A 19,190-nucleotide genomic window follows, 5' to 3' on the forward strand; every position below is an offset into this window, starting at 1 on the left:
AATCAAGACCACCTGTATTAGATTTCAGGAAATCTTTATTGCACTGCCTTTTCCTGGGAGTGGTGCCCAAGGTGCTGAGCCCTGAGCAGAAGCCTGAGTGAAGTAGTGTTCTCAAATTACCATAGCCCTGTTCTGTTTCTCCCTGTATTTGTAAAAGCACAATATCTATCTTCCTTTTACCTGCTAGAGCCTGCTAAATGGGAAAATGTGTCAAACATGGGGGGGAGTGTTGCTGTTTCTATTGTTACAGATTTACAATTTCATAACAAGATACTAATGCAAACCCAGAGGAATTAAACCTCTGCTTTTGCAGAGAGAAGTGCCTGAGTAGCTCCAGCCCTTCAGAGGTTTAGAGCAAAGAAAGCAAGAAGCATTTTGAAGCTAGGGCTCAGATAGTGCCAGGTATTGCAGCTCACTGCTTCAAGATTTAGCTCTGTGCTTGCAACTGGATTAAGGTGGGATGTTTGCAAGTCTCTGAATATAGATAAACATTGTGCTTCACATTGGAAGGATATCTAAAAATGGCAGCAAATTATTAGTGTATATATGGGACAACAGGGCTGGAATTGGTTAACAATATGCAAAAGACTCTACATCCTCAGTGTTTTGAAATGAAGGGTTTTTCCTGTGACATAATTGTGTATATCAAAGCTCTAAAAGCTAAGTAATTAAGAGTTTGAATGACAGGCTTACAAGTCCAATGCAAAGCACCCTCTGCAAAGTGATAATGTAAGCCAGAGGGTGGAAGAGTACAGTGTGTGTTTATATGTGACAAAAATTCCCTGTTGGTTCAAGAATAGGTGCTTTGTTTTTTATTAGATACAATATTGGAGATGTGTCATCTTTAATCCATTTCTGTCAAGCTCGGTTGTCAGAAAGAGTGAAATTTCTTTCAAAAAAGACATAGCTGCTAATCCCTAAAAGCACAGTGCAACCACATTCTGGTCCTTCCAGATCTCTAATCAATGTCTCCTTTTGCAAAGATGCCCTAGAACCTTGGAAATGGCCTCATAATATTAATAGAAAAAATGAACAGTATCATTTTTTCCCTATTCTAACCTTGAGGGGAGAGACACCTTTTAAAATATTTGTTTCTTTTGTAACTTTGTGTTACAGTTTCATCAATCAACTGAAAGCTAATCAACTTTTCAGTATGAATTAGAACTTTAAAAATTATTGATGTGGTGGTCTGTTTTCTTTGGAGCCTCTCTTTAAAAGAGTCCCCATATGGTGAAACCTGCAATTTTGAAACAAAAGCCTTTTCCCATTGAGTATGACCAGGTACTCAGAATACTGAAAGGAATCAGTCATAGAGCTGTATTACTTTTTCACTTTTTCATAATATTATGTGTTAGGAAAAAAATGGCTAACAATCAGATTTCTTTGACAAAAGATGTGAAGTTTGCTTTTTTAAATATGAATTCATTAGTATTATTGAATAGCCTTATCATATTTCTTTTAACTATAAATGATTTCCTCCTACTTGGTTCCTGAGTTTTCAAAGGCTTCAGAAGTTACATAAAAGCAGGTACACGATAGAAGACTGGGCATTGTGGAGGTGTTAATACGTGGCAGATTTTTTTTTTTAACCTAAGCATACGTATTTCAGGACCCATTATCTTTTCTTTTGATAACGTGGTTTTAGATTGACTATTATGTTCCAAGGAAATTCAACACAGATTATTTCAGTCACACAGTCACCAAGACTGGACAACTGTTCGTCCAGTTGGACACGACAATTAAAAAAAATGTGTTCTCAAATGTCCTCTCAGGGAAGAACTGGGTGAAAGGTAGTCTCTGCTGTGCTACACAAATGAATAACCAACCACCAGGACCATGATAAGGGCATGGAACAGCTCAGCTCTTGGAGCTGATACCTGCAGAAAGAGTTTTGAATCAGAGTCACGGGTGGCTGAAGGATGTGCAGAGGTCATTAACATAAACATTCTTCTGTGATGCTAAACGTGTGTGATGTGAAAATCACCTTTAATTGTAGCTCTACAGCAGCCTCTGTGCACTCACCTATGATAAAACAGACCTTTCATAAAAAAATATTGTTCATACAGGTACTAATCTGTGTTCAGTGACAGCACAACTCTTCATCTACATTTATTTATTGAACACTGGGATAGGCATAGAGTATGTTTCTCTAAAAGCTTCCATGAATGTTAATGACAAGGAATATCACTTGTAGACAGCACTTGTGCCTAGGAAAATATAGAAAAGGAAAGCCAATAAAGCATCATGTGAAAATATTAGCTTGCTGAAAAGCTTTTTATGGTTTGAATTAATTTTTAGTTCAGCAACACTTGTTAAACCTATAAATAGATAAATAGTCTCTTGCCTTCCTATAGCTTTTTTCCTCTTACAGTGTGCTTCAGAAGTCTTGACATTCAGTGATTTTTATTTTATTATATTTAGTTAACACTGCAGGCTCTCTTTCAGAGAACTGCTTTGATAACAGGCTGTTTTATCTCAGTTCCTAGTGTGATAAAAGCCAATTTGGAGTCACTTACTTTATACAAAACAATGCAAAGTACAAGATATTTTGATGATAATAGCAACTTTAAAAAAAGATGACCATCTGCCTTTATTCACTTCTGCTTTCAGTGTCCTTTTGAGCTCCACTTTCCCTATGGAAAGATGAAATCACAGGGATCATTTTCCTGTCAGCTGCGAAGATGTGGTAACCATCTTACAAGACAAACATATGGCTGGGTCTTAAGGGCTTTTTCAAACCAGGAATCCAAATATAGGCTGCCAAGTTGTGTTCAGAAGCATCTGCCACGTCAGTTCCCCATCACAACGCCTCCCTGCACCACCAGAAAGCCTGAGCTGGTGCCTGCTCTTTTCCAGGTTGGCATTTTATGGCAAGAGCCAGCCCCAAAAATGTAGAGCTGTGTATCTGAAGGCTTTACTTTAACCTCCTTAATCTGCATGTTTTAGGAATAATTTGGGACAGATGAGACTCATCCATGCAGAGAGTTCCAACAAAATCCCAGTTGTAAGCTGCAGGGTGAGCATGGAAAGACCTGGAAGTTGAGTAATCTCTCCGTGTGGAACGGGGTTTATTTTGAGATACACTTCAGTCCCAGTGGCAATGCCATTCATACAGCCCTTATTGGGCAGGCCAGGAAGGATCTATGCATACTCCATCTGATTTGGTTTACTTTTCCTGACCAAACTCTTGTCTAGTCCCTGTATCTTGCTTTATTTGCGGTCTCTTGGTTCTGATGGCTTCCCTCCTGGGGAGGGTTAAGCAGGAATTTTCCCATACATGGGTCTGTAGCATCTCCTCATGGCTAACCAGAACATGTTTCCAGTTTCAACCACTTGATTTTCCTGCTGTCCCATGCTCCTGCCTCCTCCCTTTTGTGAGGAATGTTGTAATTTGCCTCTGTGAGCTGTTATGGCTCTCATTGGAGGTTGATTCCCTTTGACCTTGAAACATGGTGGGATTCTGGTAGTGGGGTGGCCTTGCCCATGCCTTCCTTCTGCTGGTGGCTCTGGGAAGTGAGGTCTGCACTTAGGGGAAAACACAGATGAAGGAATTTGCAGCTGACCACTTACTTCCCTATCAGCCCCTCACAGAAGAAAGACCTGGATACGTAGAGCTTAATAAGGCATTTTTCTGCAGGTAACCAGCACAATTATGAGAAACTTTCTCATTAAAATTTTTGTGTGAAGACAACTGTTTTGATTGAAAATGCGTATGGTGCTTGAGGGCTAAAATCACTGTTGGTGTTTTTATATAGTAATACTTTTTTTAACTGTATGGGTTTCTTCTCTTTGCTTGGATTTTTTGGTAGTCTATAAGCAAGGTCTCCGAAATATTTATCAAAACAAAGACTGGTGATTTTTATAAACTTTTTTGTTTTGAAGAACAATATGCTTCCCATTCCAGGAAGTTAACTTACATTTTCTAATTGCATGGAACTTGCCTTGAAAATCAGAGGAAGATATGTAGGAAGGTAAAGGTGCAGAAAGTTAGATTTATTGCTATTTGTGAGGCCATTTAACACTGTTCAGAGCAGTTTTAGCTCATCAACACCCCACTGGTGAAACTCAAAAATATCTATCATATTTATCTGAGACAGCCTTCTGCAATGTATCTTCATTTGTTCTTACCTACTGTTTGCTCTCACCCTTTACTTTACTTTTTACCTTACTTTAAAACTTCAGTCATTTACTTCAGGAGCCAAAACTCTTTTCCCCCTTATCCCACATATTGAACAACCAACTAATAAACAGGGAGTTAATTCCAGAAGCATTTCTTCCACCTAAGCTAACTGTTAAACAGGAACCGTGTTCCAAGCAATTGGAATCCCACTGGAAACATGCCTTGAATGGACTTAAAGCTGCAGCCATTGTAATCAAAGGATTAATAGATAAGTAATTGATTTTAAAAAGTCACTCTCCTACATGGACTATTTTAAAACTTTAAGATTGCAAAAATAAGACATTTAATAAACACAAAGGGAAAAGAATTTCAGTAGCTGGATTAAAAAACAAAACAGACAACCGCCTTTATTCACACATCTAACATTGTGTAGAAATAAAGAGTTTTAAAAATATTGTGGTTAAGTATTTGATTAAAGAGTACAGAAAATAATTTTTCAAAAATAGATCTTTATTAGCAGTCTGGGTCAGAGAACTGGATATTCACTTTGATTAGGGTTTTCTGTTGAGAGGAATAAAAATTTTATTTCACAGGTTACAAGTTAAAAAAATATGGAAAGTGATGTATTTGCATTACAAAGATGGAACTGAGTTACAGTGGCTAATAGGATAAGTGTTGCAAGTTAGACATTAGAAGAGGGATGTGAACCCAATTTACCAGGCAAATTAACTTTGTTAGAACACTTTAGCTGGAGCAAAGATAACAGCACCTTTAGGAGACAAACTGCCTGCCATGCTGGTGTACTCCAGTATTTCTCTAATGATTATAAAATTCTTTAGGCAAGATTTTTTTCACTGGCCTAAGGGCACCAGAAGTTATTGATAAATGTGCAACAGAAATAAAATGAAAGCTGGACTCAATGCCCTAACTCTTCATATCCTAATACCCACTGAAACAGCTCTGGTTCTTTTGCTTTGACTTACTAAAATTGTGCTCCTGCATGACACAGGTGCCACTGATTTGCAAAGACAGCTACTCAGTAGTTCCAGGGCTTGAATAACAATAATCCCTTAAAAAATAATGTCCTGGAAAGCAAAGTAGCAGATAGAGCCTGGCCAAGCTGAAGTGGAGCTGAAGCCTGTCAGCAGTGTCCACCTGAGGCAGTTCAGATATGGGCTGAAATGCATTTGGCATCTCTTTCCTGTTTGATAATGAGCTGTACCCTGTTTCACCTTGTGCCCAAGGATTTCACACTGCTTCATGCAAGGTGAATGGTGTCTGGATGCAGTCACTGAACTTAACTTAAGGGGATCTTAACACACTTGTTAGTGCAGAAGGTTTTCTGCTATTTCCAGACTGTTCCGTGTGAGAAAGGGAAGTGAGCCTCAATGATGTACCCAAGGTTATGCCTTAAATTAGTTACAAGATGGGAAGCGGTCACAAACAGTCCCCTTGTGGGATTGTGGGGTTGATCTGCCTACCTAAAAAAGAAAGAAAGGCAGTCCTCTTTGCAGTGAGCAATTTAAGCCAATTTGTATTAAACAATTTGCTATGAGATTTGATTTTAAAAAAAAAAGAAAAACTTAGTGAAGCTAGACTAAACAGTGTTCACAGCATAGTAGTCATCCTTTGATGTGATGCTTTAGAGGAGCTGAGGCAGAATGTTCTTTTTCTGTGCAGTTTAATAAAAATAAGGCTGTGAAACATCTTATGATGAAAAAATCCAACACTCTTCTCAACATCTAACACTGAACCTTAAAATTACCATACCTGAATGTGGCAGACAAGTTGTGCTCATTAATTTTAGCAGCATCTGTGCCCATTTACACCAGCTAAATATCTAGCATTCAATATAAGCAATTTTCTTGTCCCTTTTCAATTAGCTCCATTACAGAAAATCTAATTAAATCATATCTTTTAGCAGGAACCAAGAATTCAAGAGCTAAATTTTTGCATTTAATTAAAATCTCTTCACCTTGAACTGTTAATTTCCTGAAAAAGATATCCAATAGTTTTTCCTCTGATCCACTTAGCTCCTGTATGAAATGGCTCATTTACTCTGAGGTGGCTCTTGAAGAGTGCACTCGGGCTCCAGCTCTGGTGACAATCTCAGAAGATGATGGGAATCATAGCTGCTTTTCTCCGCACTTCTGGATAAAATCTCTTCAGATACAGCTTGTGTTTCTTCTGGGCCCACAGAGACATCTGAATGACCATCAGGAAAGCAAAGATGCCAACTAGCAGGGAAAAAGATTTAAAGAAAAGGATCATGTGTGTTCTTTCAGTGCCTGTTTCTGGAAATGCAGTAGGGTTTATGGAAATATTTGCAGTCTTTTCTGTGGTCAGACACAACACAGCAGTTCCTCTCAGCCTGGCAGTTGCTGATATCCCATAGCCCAAGGCTCAGCCTCCACCTCAGAATTCACACAGATGACCTTCACATTTGTTAGACACACCCTGTACCACCTCTGACTTCACCATAAATCCATATATCACAAGGCTTCCTTGGCCAGGTGCTGTCTCAACCCATGGCCTCTCTTAACCATGTTTCTAGTTTGCTTCTGAACTACAACACTTCTTTGTTTCTACCTCTGGCTGCCAACCATGACAGGGAGCTGTGCTCCAACTCCCTGCTGTATAGAGGGAGAGCTCGGTCCTAAAGCAAGTAGGAAATAGCTGCCTGATCCAGCAAATAGGCACCAAATAGGGGATAATTTTACTGCATTTGCATTTTGCAAATTCATTATCCTTTGATTAATGTGGTTGTGGTTAATCAGGAACATCCATTTGGTATCCAGTCAAGCTACATCTGGGACAATTACAGCAAAGATGAGTGTGCTGCATATGTTTCTGCTCCTGCCACTGTAGGGACAGCCCTACATTGTCCCCAGACTTTCAGATAATTTTCATACCAAAGCCTAAAACACAAGAACATTTCATCTTTTTAAACAAAATTTTGATTTAATTTTTGCATCATGCAGTTTAACCCACTTTTGAAATTTGTTTCTTTTCCATTTGTAAGCCATGTGGTGCTACTTCTTACAACTAGTTTTTATAGGTTTCTGTTTTGAAATGGAAAAATAATTTTAAAAGTTAATGTGTTGGAGACCTCAGTCCCAGGGACCATATTTTTGTGAGTGTTTAGGTCTTCTAAGGATGCAGCAGAGTACTGAGCAAGAGTCACAAATTCCACTAAGCCGGCTGCTCTTACGAGCATCATATGGCAAATTTGATGGCAAAATTTCATATGCTATAAACTTTTTTGGCAAATCTTAGATTTCTAGAATTCTCTTCCACAAACACTTTAAATGCTGCCTTCTTTCTGTTTCAAACTTACCTGGCAGAGTTTGTGTCATCACTGTGAAACTAATCCAAGACCCAGCCTGTTGCAAAGAAAAAGGCACTGTTAGTTCTATATTTTATGTAAAGCAAAATGGCAGGTTTTCAAAAGCTCCCCATGGAAAAAGAGTGTGGTACTTGTACTGGAAATGGGAGAGGAAAAATAGTAAGAAATTAACCCCCCAGTGTGATGGGTGGGGAGAAGAGATGGGTGGTAAATCTTTAGATCATTGGGGAGACTGTAGTGGAAGGAAATATAGACAGAAGTCCGTGTGATAGTGATGTGAGGGAAGAAGAGAGTCTGGTAGAGAAACATTTGTGGGAGCAAGGAGACTGTGACATAAGAAGCATGAGGATAGATGTGCAGAGGAAAATGTGTGGAGGTGTTGCAGATTTTCTGCAGACAAAGGCTGAAGCAGTAACCACCTACCCCTTGCACATAAGCAGAAGAAAGTCATGTACCTCATATGTATAGTTGGGACAGGATACCAGCAGGAAGAGCCACGTAAAGGGATTGTAGGTTGGACTTGGAAAACAGGTTCTATTTTCTTGTGAAAGGGAAAAAAAAAGAGTGGGGAAAATCAGAACCAGTTTCAGTACAGGGAGAGGGGAACTGAGCCTTATCACAGCCTGACTATGTAACAGCAATCCCCTGGGCCAATGCTATCAGGGTACCTGTTAGAAAAGTTTCAGTGAAATCTTTTGAGCTCTATTTATCCCACTAAGAAAGAGCTTAAATCAATTTTTTGGCTCTTGCTGCTTTTAAGCTGAATTGAGCCCCTTGCAAGAAATAACATAAGTGGTTTCCTAACCACAGTGCATGAAAACATTCCAGAATAGAAACTGACTTCTGTGTGTGAAGTTGATCATACTGTGGTCTTTTCTTTAATAGGGTGTTTAGTGGGGAAATTACACTATTAGTGTTTGAAAACATATTTCACTTTCCGGTATATATTGTATAACCTTTATTCTCATTACATAAAAATGCAGAAACCCCAACCTTTTAAGAGCATATATATACACTGTGTAAGTATTCATGAGTCTGTCTCTGTGTATTTGAATATATGCATGTACATCTTTGCCGGAGATGAATGTGTCTAGAAACTCTGCAATATAGTTAGGAAGTTTTTGAGACTTATTTAAAATTAAATGCATTGATGTCAGTCACCAGCATGTTTTAAAGAACTTCAGCACTTAAATCCATATTTAAATTGCAGTTGTGTCTAATTAAGATAAATTTGCTATAAGTTTTAAACAACAGCAGTGTTGCTAATGTTCCCTTGTCACAAGATTTTGAAGGTGTTAGGCCAATGGCATGGTTACTACTTCATCTTTCTTTATTCAGTGGATATAGGTACATAAATTACTGTACAGCAGCAGAAGATGGATAGGTTAAGGAACAGGAAACAAAGACACACCTGAATTGGTTTGGTGAGCTAAAGCTACATTGATAAAGTGATTTCCAGCTTCACACATCTGCAAGACATTAAAAACATATTTTCAGTCATATGCCTAAAAGGCTGTGGCAGCTGTGCACAGTGCATAACCAGAACCCTCCCCATTACAACTCAGTCTCTGTATCCAGGAAATATGTATTCCAAAAAACAGCCTGAGATCTCTGTCACACACACAAGTGTCCAGTGAACACTGCGGGTTCAGCCTGGGGTGAAAGGCCCTGGCACATCTCCACAGAGCTCTGTGCAGCCTGGCCTTCGGGGGGCTCCCATGCTCAGCACGTGCAGTGTTTGGGCCTGGAGAGATCAGGGAGATTCCCTGGCTCTAAGGAATTCATCAAGATGCTCTTCTTGATTTTTTTCTGGATTTAATCCAAGCTGCAAAGGAGTAGGTGAAAAGCTGACCTCTGGTTTTGTAAAGATGTCACTAGTTATTATCCCTACACCTCTTCCTACACACACTTTCAAAGGTGTTCAGCAGAACAGGAAGGAAAAAAGGGTGATTAAAAAAGCAGTAGTCTCTATAAGGCAGACTGGTTGAATGGACAGTAGTCAGGGACTGATAAAGAAGGGAGCCAGTACTGTTCCTGGTTCTGGAACTCTCTGGTTATGCCATTTCCAGCCATAATCAACTTCTCAAAGCTGGTCTCTAACATGTAGGTATTTCAAACCTTTGGTAGAGGTACCATTTCTCTCCATTTGGTTATACAGCCTGTAGCACGGGCTGATTTCAGATTTGCTTCAGGCTTTCAGTACTTCATCAGCTACGACTGCTGAAGAATGAAAATCAATATTTGCCCATATTTAAAATGGGAACTGGTAGGAAAATCAGTTTAAATTCCTGAAGAAGATAACCTGTCATCACAACTATGTAATTTTATAGTTTTCATTTTCCCCCTACTCTGTGAAGAAAACCAAAATGGTGTCTACAGTTCAAGCTCAGGCTGAATTGAACTTTTTTATTAATTTCTGGGTTTGCAGACTGATTTGGCCTCTCAAATTGAAAAAATGCAATGTTAAAAATGTACATTTTCTTATATAATTTATCATTCTATATTTTGCAAGGGTCAAAAATGTTTAAGAAATTAAAATAAAAAGGAAAATGTTAAAACCTAGAGATGTTAACAGTGTGAAGTCACAAAATTAATGCAAAAAAGGAAGAGCTTCAACTGTCATATTAAGTCAATTCTGAAAGTCATCCATAACAAATTTTTGTTAAAGCTGATTGAAAGAAATATGTAATTTCATTTTATATTGAAATGTGCTATTACCTGAAAGAACATTGTAGATAGAAGAATTGCCGAAGAATTTTTCCCTTTTTGGCAGAGATTTTTGTGGGGTTTGTTTGGAAGATTTAAATCAGGTTTATTCATATATAGATCTGTTATAAGCTGTTGTTCTGCAAGGGTAGGTAGTTCAAGTCCTGCTGTCCTTTTAAATTATTTTAATTCCAACTAACTGACAATCCTCTACTATAAATACCAGATGTAAAACACTAAATAGCCAGAAAATTAAATTCCATTATAAAATACCATATCAGAAGCTATAACTCTAAGCATAGCAATGGACATAATTTTAATTTACATACTTCCAATTATGAGCTGGGAACATGATTTGTTTTTTCTGATTGCTATTATTTTAAAGAAATAGATTTTATGGTTAGAAATGGTTTTGTAAAATACTATAGCTAATGAGATGTCTATAGTACTGTAGAGCAAGAGATAGTCACACACTATAATTAACCCCTACTAATTCTAAGTAAAACAAGCTAAAGGCATTTCTGCAGGGATTTTTATTGGCTTACCTTTGACTCTACAGCTGCATTCTGCTGTGATTAACTCTTATGTCTCTCTTTAGACATGTGACTGTTAATGTTCTACATTGATAACCACTGCTAAATTTAAGCTGGTCCTCAGTTTATCATATATAAAATATGTGGCACAGGGAAAGAACAGAGAAAAAGCTGAAGCTATTTACAATTATAAAATATTGAAGCCTACACACTGTTTCCCCTCTTTATATTCCAAGTATACCCTATGAGAAAAACATCTCTGCAAAGCTTAATTTCTCTAAACATGAGAATCTTGCAGTAAGACCTGCAGAAGCTCTTCATATTATTCAGTACTGTTGTTTACAGCAGCTGCAGATGTATACACTTCAATCAGTGTATACAAATCTATGTGATAAAGGCAAGACTTAAAGAGGGTTAAAAAAGAAAGAAATCTTCCAAATATTTTATTCATATGTTTTAGAAACCTGTGAAAACAGCTCAAATTATTTTATTTTGTATGTTGATGTTTTAAATTCTTTGTCTGGGAATCTGCCAACACAAGATCTCAAAAGGAACAGGTCTTGAGTTTCCATGGGTAGGGAGTTCTCAAAAGAGCTGTAAGAATTCAGAGCCTAGACCAGGTGCTGATGCAGATCTTAAGGCGATTGACATATTTTATAGCAAACACCACCAACAGGACTCATCTCTTTTCTTGATGACAGCATTTTCCTTGCAGGGCACATTCCACTGATGCAGGGAAGGATGTTTCAAAGGAAAAGGAGGCTTTCTTTAAGCAGAGACTTTGATGAGGACTAGTTTTTCTGGCAGCACTGAATATTCAGGCAAGCAGCTTGCTTGGATTCAAACACCCCCTGAGCCTGGGAAGGGTGCACACAACAAGTTTCTGGGTGTACTCCTGGCTGCCAGTGCCACAGCCTCCTGTCTCTGCAGTACTGGGCTGTTGCTTTTGGCTCTAGAGCATCATGGAGTGTGTGAACTTCTTCACAGAGGTATTTTTCTTGTCTTTGCTCTACCTTATTAGAGCAAGAAAAACTGAGAACTGCATGGGCAGAGACAAATACTGCCAAAACTGTGACCTTCAAGGGTCCCATTTGACAAAAGCATTTAAATATTGCTAACGAGTTTTTGGATGTTTTTCTGAATAGTGTTTGCCTGAAGGAGCTTAGACATATTATTGTCCCATCACCCTGTCATGTTTCTGGAAACTGATCTGTATCTGATTTTCAAAGAGGATGCTTTGGCTCTGCCTCAGCAGTTCCAGAGGACAGAGAGGATATACATTTCCATGATAACTTCTTACCAAGCCTCTGTCTCACTATAAAGTTATGTTCAAACAGCAGCTTGTGTAGTCTCAGCCATCCTTCATCAGCTACTCTTTCCCTTGGTTTATCCCAATCTGGAAGTGTTTATTTATATTGTTTTTAATAGCTGTCGATGTAAGTTATTCAGGGTACACTGAACTATTGCAAAGTCTGCTTGGTACATAATTCTTCAGTGTTTTAAAAATGACAAGGTTCAGTCTGTCTAAATATTAGTGTTCTAACACAATTACCAGTAGTAAAAATGCTAATGATGTTCTCACATCTCTCAGATAAAGTACTGCAGTTTAAACTCTGTGTACCTAAATATTAGTAGGACACTTCCTGACTGAGAAGCCTTAATAGATTAGTGCTAAATCCAGTCAAAGTACACAAAGCTGTGGACATGGACTTATATATATGTATACACACAAATGCACAGAAGCATTACTGCATTTTGCTAAATTGTGACTTGATCCTATTCCATAATCATAAATAAAACTTCATTTTTGTACATACCAGAAAAGCAAGAGCAGCGTAAGAAACTTGTTTGTGGCCAAATGCTAGAAAACAGAATGAAATTATAAATTGCATTTTACGGTATGCACATGGTTTGCTATGGATGAAATTAATCTAGTGCTGAGGAGCAGAAATGCTTCTTTCCTGACAGGCTCTGCAGAAATTGGATATTACCACACACAATATGAAGACAATACAACCAGTAACAGCACTCTAGAAATGCCAGTTTTACACCACTGATTTCAAGGCAGTTTTCACCCAACTTTTTTTAGTATTTGCCAGCTTGATATATCCAACTGTTTTGTCAAAGCAGCTGGTGGTGGTGAATACCTTGAAAAGGCAAGGAGGGGAGTGGAATGGAGTGAAGGTCAGTGTCAAAATCAGGGTGAGAATTGCAGCCTTATCCATAGACCCTTCTATTTCCATGAGCAGAAAACTCAATGCATAACCTATCCATTACCTTCTTTTTACTTTACTGGTGAGGCAATAGTGAGGCTTTACTACACAGCCACTACCTGCTTCACAGTCATGCAAGAAATACATTTAATACTTGTAAATTTTACCTACCGTCTGGCTGCCCCCTCCTTTTTCTGCTTGTCCCCAAACCAGTGTAGGGCTCTACCATGTTCATGTCCAAAGGTTTACAGCTCCCAAGCAAACCTTGGTCATAGCTGGGGGACACAAACCATGTGTACATACCTCATATGCCTTGGCTATGTCTCAACAAGGCTTTACTTTTGAGAGCTCCTTTTTCCTGGCTGGCACAGGACCCCTCTGGACCATGTGTACATACCTCACTTGCCTTGGCTATGTCTCATCAAGTTTTACTTTTGAGAGCTCCTTTTTCCTGGCTGGCACAGGACCCCTCTGTTGTGCCAATGGCATTTTAAGGCAGTGGCAAGCAATTAGAAATATTTCTTCTGGATGCTTCCTCTTTTGTGTCTTGAACAAAGAGTTCCCCTATAAAGAAGCTGCACTTATTGATTTGATAGCCCAGGCTGCTAAAAACTGTGTCTAGGGAGGTTTCTGCATTGTTTGCAGCATTGTTGTTAAAGCCACACCAAATCCAACTGTCATTCAATGAATCACATAATTTTGAAGTAGAGCTTTTGTGCTAGTTTGAAAGAAAAACAAGTGTCATCTAGGAGAAATTTTTGATTGGAAAAACTTAGCAATTTAACTAAGTGTAAATAAAGATGGCAAAGCAAATGCTTTTTCCCTGAAGTTCATATATAAATCTGAGATACAGAGGAAAGCAAAGGCTAAGGTACAACAAGTAGCAGAAAATAAAACCTCTGCCAATTATTCTCAAAAGAAGCAAAAGCGCAGAGGGCAAACATTAAAAAAAATCATGAAGAAACAGCAGTGCAACAATAAAATATGATGAGAGGGAATGAAACAATTTATGAAATCCAAAAATTAAAAAAAAAGTCTTCATGTTACCAGCAGTATGTGATGGATTTTTACTGGTTTCTCAGGGGAAAAAAAAAAAAAACACCACTAATTTTCATGAAAAGGATGTATCTTTAGCAAATAAATATCTCCTCCAAGAAAATACAACCAACTCTATTTCTCTTTTCCCTTCTTTAACACAAATATTGTGAAGATGAGCAAACTATATTGATCTTTGTGTTTTCTCTGCTTGTCCAAAATGTCCTGTTTGTAAACTGGACAGCAACTGACCATTGCTGAACAGGCACAAAGAATCAGTCATATGATTTCATGAGAGACCCATTTCTTGATTTTGGAGAACTTCAGGTTACACGGCAAAGAGTTTTTCAAAGGGAGTTTGTCAGTTTTGTGTCCTACCCATACCTACATGGCGGCGTGTACCGGGGGTGGTTGATGTAGTATGCGATCCAGGATGTGAATCCCCAGTAAAAGGCACAGCCCTGGAACAGACAGATCATTTTTTTGAAAGAGCAATAAGGAAGTGAAAACTGTAATTTTCAAAGTATAAATTCTGCCAAGTGCAAAACCTGGGTGACCACTGAAAGGCTTTGCAGTTGCTTGTGAGTCTTAGAATACATATCTTTCTAAGTTGCTGTGAAGTCAGTAAAAAAATTTGGGACACAGTGTAGATTTTTTTTGTGTGTGTGTGTGTTGAATGTGTTTTGTTCCTGTTGTAGGAATTGGCACTCATCTTCTCCTTTTACTGCAGAAGATTACATTTCTATGAGCAGTGCTATTAAAAGACTAGGGCTGGTTAACACAGCTGAGCTGTTACTGTACCTGAAATTCAGCATTTCCAAGCAAGATAGAGCAAGACAAACAGAACACTGAACCAGACAAAACAAGAAAGAGTAAAAGTGAAGCCCTATATCGTAGCCATGTGTTAATCTCCTTCACCAAAATCCTAAATGTTTAAAGGGACGGTCTTTACGTCACACTGAATGGGATGGAGGGGTGATACAAAGTGGCCAAGATAGAGTGTGTAAAATAAAATAAAAGAAGGCCTGTGAGTAATGACACATTGTTGAAATTCAGGAGGCTTTGGAAGAGAGAAGGTCTGGCCAGCTCAGTATCTTCCTGCCTGGGGCCTCCATCTATAGAAAGAGAATGGTTTTTTCCTACTTGTAATTTGATTTTCACTCTCTAGCACAAGGCTGCTTCTTGCTCTGTATTTATACTGCACCAAGGAAGCAGTGTATGATTTCTGTCAACACTGCTAGATGTTGCAGCAGCAGCTATCACCATAAAATAGTATTCAGTCTGAAAAATATCCTGGACTTGACAATCAGCCCCTTGGGTGAATGAGTCGAGGTGGACATTTACATGCAGGAGCAAAAATGGACATTGATTTCAATTTATGTCCTTGGGGACATGGTCCTGAAATCCGTCCTGTTATCTGTATTTTCACTAAACATAATTCCTGGAGCTACAAAATAAATTAATTTTTATTTCCCTATCTTCTTCCAAGGACTTCTTTGGTATGAGGATATTCTCTCTTACACAAGATGATAAAAATATTGTCACCTTTATCATATTTTTCAGAGGAGTGTGCCCTTCCGAAAACTTGTGAACAAATAATGTCTCCAGAAGATGTCGGATGTAGTGTAAACAGTGACAGAAGCAGGCTAAGCTGCAAGAGGAAAAAAAAAGGAAATTAAGGTAAGTGAAAGATTGTTTTTATTACTTCACCGTTAATGTCATGAAAGGAATAAGAACTAATATTCCAAAACTGCAGTCACATTAAAATTGTGGGATTTAAGATACTGTCTTAATTGAAGCATCTGGAACCAAAGATTGATGGAATCATTTTCAGTGTTAGACAAAGTTGCTTGCATTTTGCAGGGAAGCAACTTATTTTTACTAGCCTTGAAATAAAAAGAGCTCCTCGAGCTGTGAATGTGATACATAGTCCTGACAAGGCATTTAGACAGGACAGCCAGGCGTCTGATGCGCCTTTCCAAAAGATGTCTCCCACATTTTAAGGCCACCTTAATGCTCCTGTAGGATGTGTCTGACATTTAAAAACATTCTGAATATCTTCTGAATGGTTTCCTTGTCCTTTGCCAACTCAAGTAGCTGCATGGAGGTAGTTTGTGTTTCATTTCCTTGTGGACGCAAAATGAGATTTTGTTGCAAGTTAATCCATTCTGATGGCTTTTTCGTTGCCTGTTATAAAGAAATGAGGCAATTGTGGTAGAAATTATTATATTGATTCTCTTTTGAGGAAGATTATGAAACAATAACAGGCATTGCTGATTTGCTTCCGAGAATGAGCTGCAGCTCCCAGTGATTGAGTTTCAGAAACAAATGTCAGGAGTGATTCCTGATGGCATTTTATCTTGGTTACATTTACTGTACTACCATAGCCCCTCTTGCTGCAAACCAATTATAAGACATAAATGAAAAGCATTTTTCAGCATGTGAATTCTCAAATAATTTTATTATGCATTGTGTATGGTAGCTAAAGTCAAAGATTAAACAATTTCAAAGTAATTAAACCAGAGAGAGTTGAGCTAAGAGAATTTCGAACAATTAACGACTTATCCAAAGCCTGGAGCAAATTTCCAGCTTTGCTGGAAATTTTAAAATTAATTTGGCTTAGGATGGGGACCTCAGATGAACCTGTTAAGGAGTGGTCACTGGCAGGATTCTGCACAACCCTTGCCCACATAAAAGAAGGCAAAGGCATTGCAGGTTCTTCTGTGCTGCCAAAAATTCTCTCCTTTTAAGTGTATGCACAAGAGAAGGAAGACAAGTATCTTGCAGCTCTGGATTTGAATTCAATTATTCTGTGTTCTCATTCCCAGCTCCACTAACTCCCTTAATGTCTCTCCAAGTGCCTGTTCCTCCATCTGTAAATGGCATTATTACACTCACTGTATTTCTCTGCTGTGTACCAGTTCCCCTGATTCTGCAATCACAGTGTGGAAAAAATGTGGGGGAAAGTTGTTCAGTATTTGAGCCTCCTAGGTGCCTGTGTACCCTCCTATAAATGGTCCAGTTTATGCAGGTGACAGGCTTTCCTTGATCACTTGTCACCCTTCTGCCAGGCACTAATCACCCAGAATGGGGACAACTCCACTGAAGGAAAGCTCCTTTAAGTGTGAAAGTTCCCAGTCTGCCTGGTGCATTCTACCACCGTTCTGTGGAGATGCTTCTGTCGAGTTTCTTGACCTAGTTCATGACATGCACACCTGTTGAACTTCCTCCTTCCTGGGCCTAGGTGAGAGCTGGTGTGGGGGTAGGTAACTTCCATGCTGGATGCTGATGCTGCTCATCTCAAGTGCAGGAATGTGCTTTAAGGCAACTGGGAGTGGGGCACCTGAAGTCTTGTCTTCTCTGTCAAGCATGACTTTGGGTTCTATCCATTGTGATTATTATTTCACTTTCTGATTTGATGTCAAAGTATTTAGGGAAAACACTGCATCTCCATGGTTACCAGGTGCAGTGACCATTACTGGGATCCCATTTTTTGTCAAGCTTACAAGTGCTGCTAAAATGACGCACAGGTATTGGTAATAACTGAATCTGACACCAGGCAGGCAGCCTCACACCCCCTGTAACTTCCTGAGCTCTGGAAATGCAGTCTCCATCCCCTTGGTTTCTCATGATCTGGGAAAATAATTCCCACAAGTGTCACTTACTGAACCACTGGGTGGCGGAAGTTCTTCCTGCTTTCCACTTGATCATAAATAGTCGAGAGGCGAATGTAGAAGAGCAGATATATGAGAAGAGGCCCGGTGTATTCTGTTAGAAAAAACTAGAAATGAAAAATAAAATAGCTGTGGCAGAGTAGAAAATTATATCAGGAAAGCTGTGAGAAAAAGAATACCCCTATCCACAACCCCTATTCATCCTTCAAATGACTTTTGGCTTCATTTTCAGAACTTAAATGACACATAAGGGATTCTTCTACAGTCTCTTTAGCAAAGGAGTAAAATCCATCTAGGAAATGAGAGACAGGTTTCTGTGCAGAACATTAACCCAGTCAGGAATGCTTCATGGAAGGTGGTCAAAAGCAGAGTTATCTTCTCTTTATATTTTTGGCTGTGCCATCAGGTGCCTATTTGGCATCTAAATAACACTGAAAAACAAGGCCAAGAAACTGAAGGCAGCTTGCTTTCTGCCAGTGCTTTTTGCAATTAAGTGGTACATCAGTTAAAAGTAAACCAGGCATGACAGAAACAAACACAGCTTTGAATCCTGGTAGCTTGCAGAGTCATCTGGAAGGGAGGCTATCATTGCTGAAATTGGATGGAGGATGGAAGAGCAGGACCAGCCTGCATGGTGCTTTGAGCTCTTTTTTGGTTACTGTGTGGTTCTCCTCCCTGTGCAGGCACCAGCAGAAATAGCCTGTGGTGGGCAGACTGGACAACTTACCCTACTGTGACAAAAACAAAGAAGAAATCATTTCATCTCACCATTGTCACCCCTGCTAGGCACAGAGAGCTGAGAGAAGGGGCAGGGAGAGAAGGCAGAGTCATGCAGATGACATGAGCCACCCTCAGTTTTGAGGTATGACTTTGGTTGGGTACAGTCTCTATTGCTTTTTGTTGGGGAACATTCTTAAGCCACACACAGATGGAAGAAATAAAATGACATTAGAGTGATGAGAGATCTGGATTTGATCACCTGTCACTGACCACTGGACTGAATCCCAGAATAAAATGGAAGTAGTGTAGTCCTACACATTTACAAGGACTGGCAAATCGTATCTCAAGTGCCTATCATTGCTTCAGGGAGAAAGATTTATAGCTGTTGGGTTATTTGGCTTTGTGGTGTTTATTGGCACTGCTGTAGAATTGTAATGAATAAACACCTGTGGTTTAAGGAAGCAACACTGACTTTAGACCACCTTTTATAGAACTAGTATTTAGCCCCCCAGGGCTGTTCTTCTAATCACTCTTTGTAAGAACATTGAAAGAGAAAGGTTTTCCTGCAGGAATATCTGGCAATTAGGTTCCCTTTTCCTATGTTACAGGGGGAAACCTTTTGAAATGTAATTCATTCATAAGAGGACAGTCTCCAAAAGTAAGAACAGACTTAAGTGTTCTCTACCAGGGGAACATCAAATTCCCTTTTGTTCCAAGTGACATCATGACTCCTGTGCTCCATTTAGACTCTGCATGATCCCAAAAGCAGGTGTGTGTTTGTGTGTGTGTAAAAATATTCAATCCAGGAGTCCAAGAGCACTCATTGTGGAATACCTCACAGCC

At 39.0% G+C, this 19,190-nt stretch overlaps 1 protein-coding gene across 4 annotated transcripts in view; it reads right to left on the reverse strand.

Annotated features, from left to right (window-relative positions):
* Positions 1-4,497: 4,497 nt before the first annotated feature.
* Positions 4,498-19,190, reverse strand: part of TECRL (trans-2,3-enoyl-CoA reductase like) — a 59,186-nt gene continuing 44,493 nt past the window's right edge. For 2 of the 4 annotated variants that reach the window (XM_039710593.1, XM_039710592.1), the window contains exons 5-12: positions 17,619-17,734; positions 15,499-15,604; positions 14,342-14,414; positions 12,523-12,566; positions 8,878-8,935; positions 7,922-8,007; positions 7,458-7,503; positions 4,498-6,357 (exon numbers count right to left, since the gene is read on the reverse strand). In XM_039710593.1, the coding sequence (XP_039566527.1) occupies positions 6,230-6,357; positions 7,458-7,503; positions 7,922-8,007; positions 8,878-8,935; positions 12,523-12,566; positions 14,342-14,414; positions 15,499-15,604; positions 17,619-17,734 (657 nt within the window). In that variant the 3' untranslated portion in view covers positions 4,498-6,229. Of the gene's footprint in view, positions 6,358-7,457; positions 7,504-7,921; positions 8,008-8,877; positions 8,936-12,522; positions 12,567-14,337; positions 14,415-15,498; positions 15,605-17,618; positions 17,735-19,190 lie in introns of all 4 variants that reach the window. The other 2 variants (XM_039710594.1, XM_039710595.1) reach the window with 2 other exon arrangements.

This window comes from Passer montanus, unplaced genomic scaffold (genome assembly GCF_014805655.1).
Source record: "Passer montanus isolate IOZ18808 unplaced genomic scaffold, ASM1480565v1 scaffold23, whole genome shotgun sequence".
NCBI lineage: Eukaryota > Metazoa > Chordata > Aves > Passeriformes > Passeridae > Passer > Passer montanus.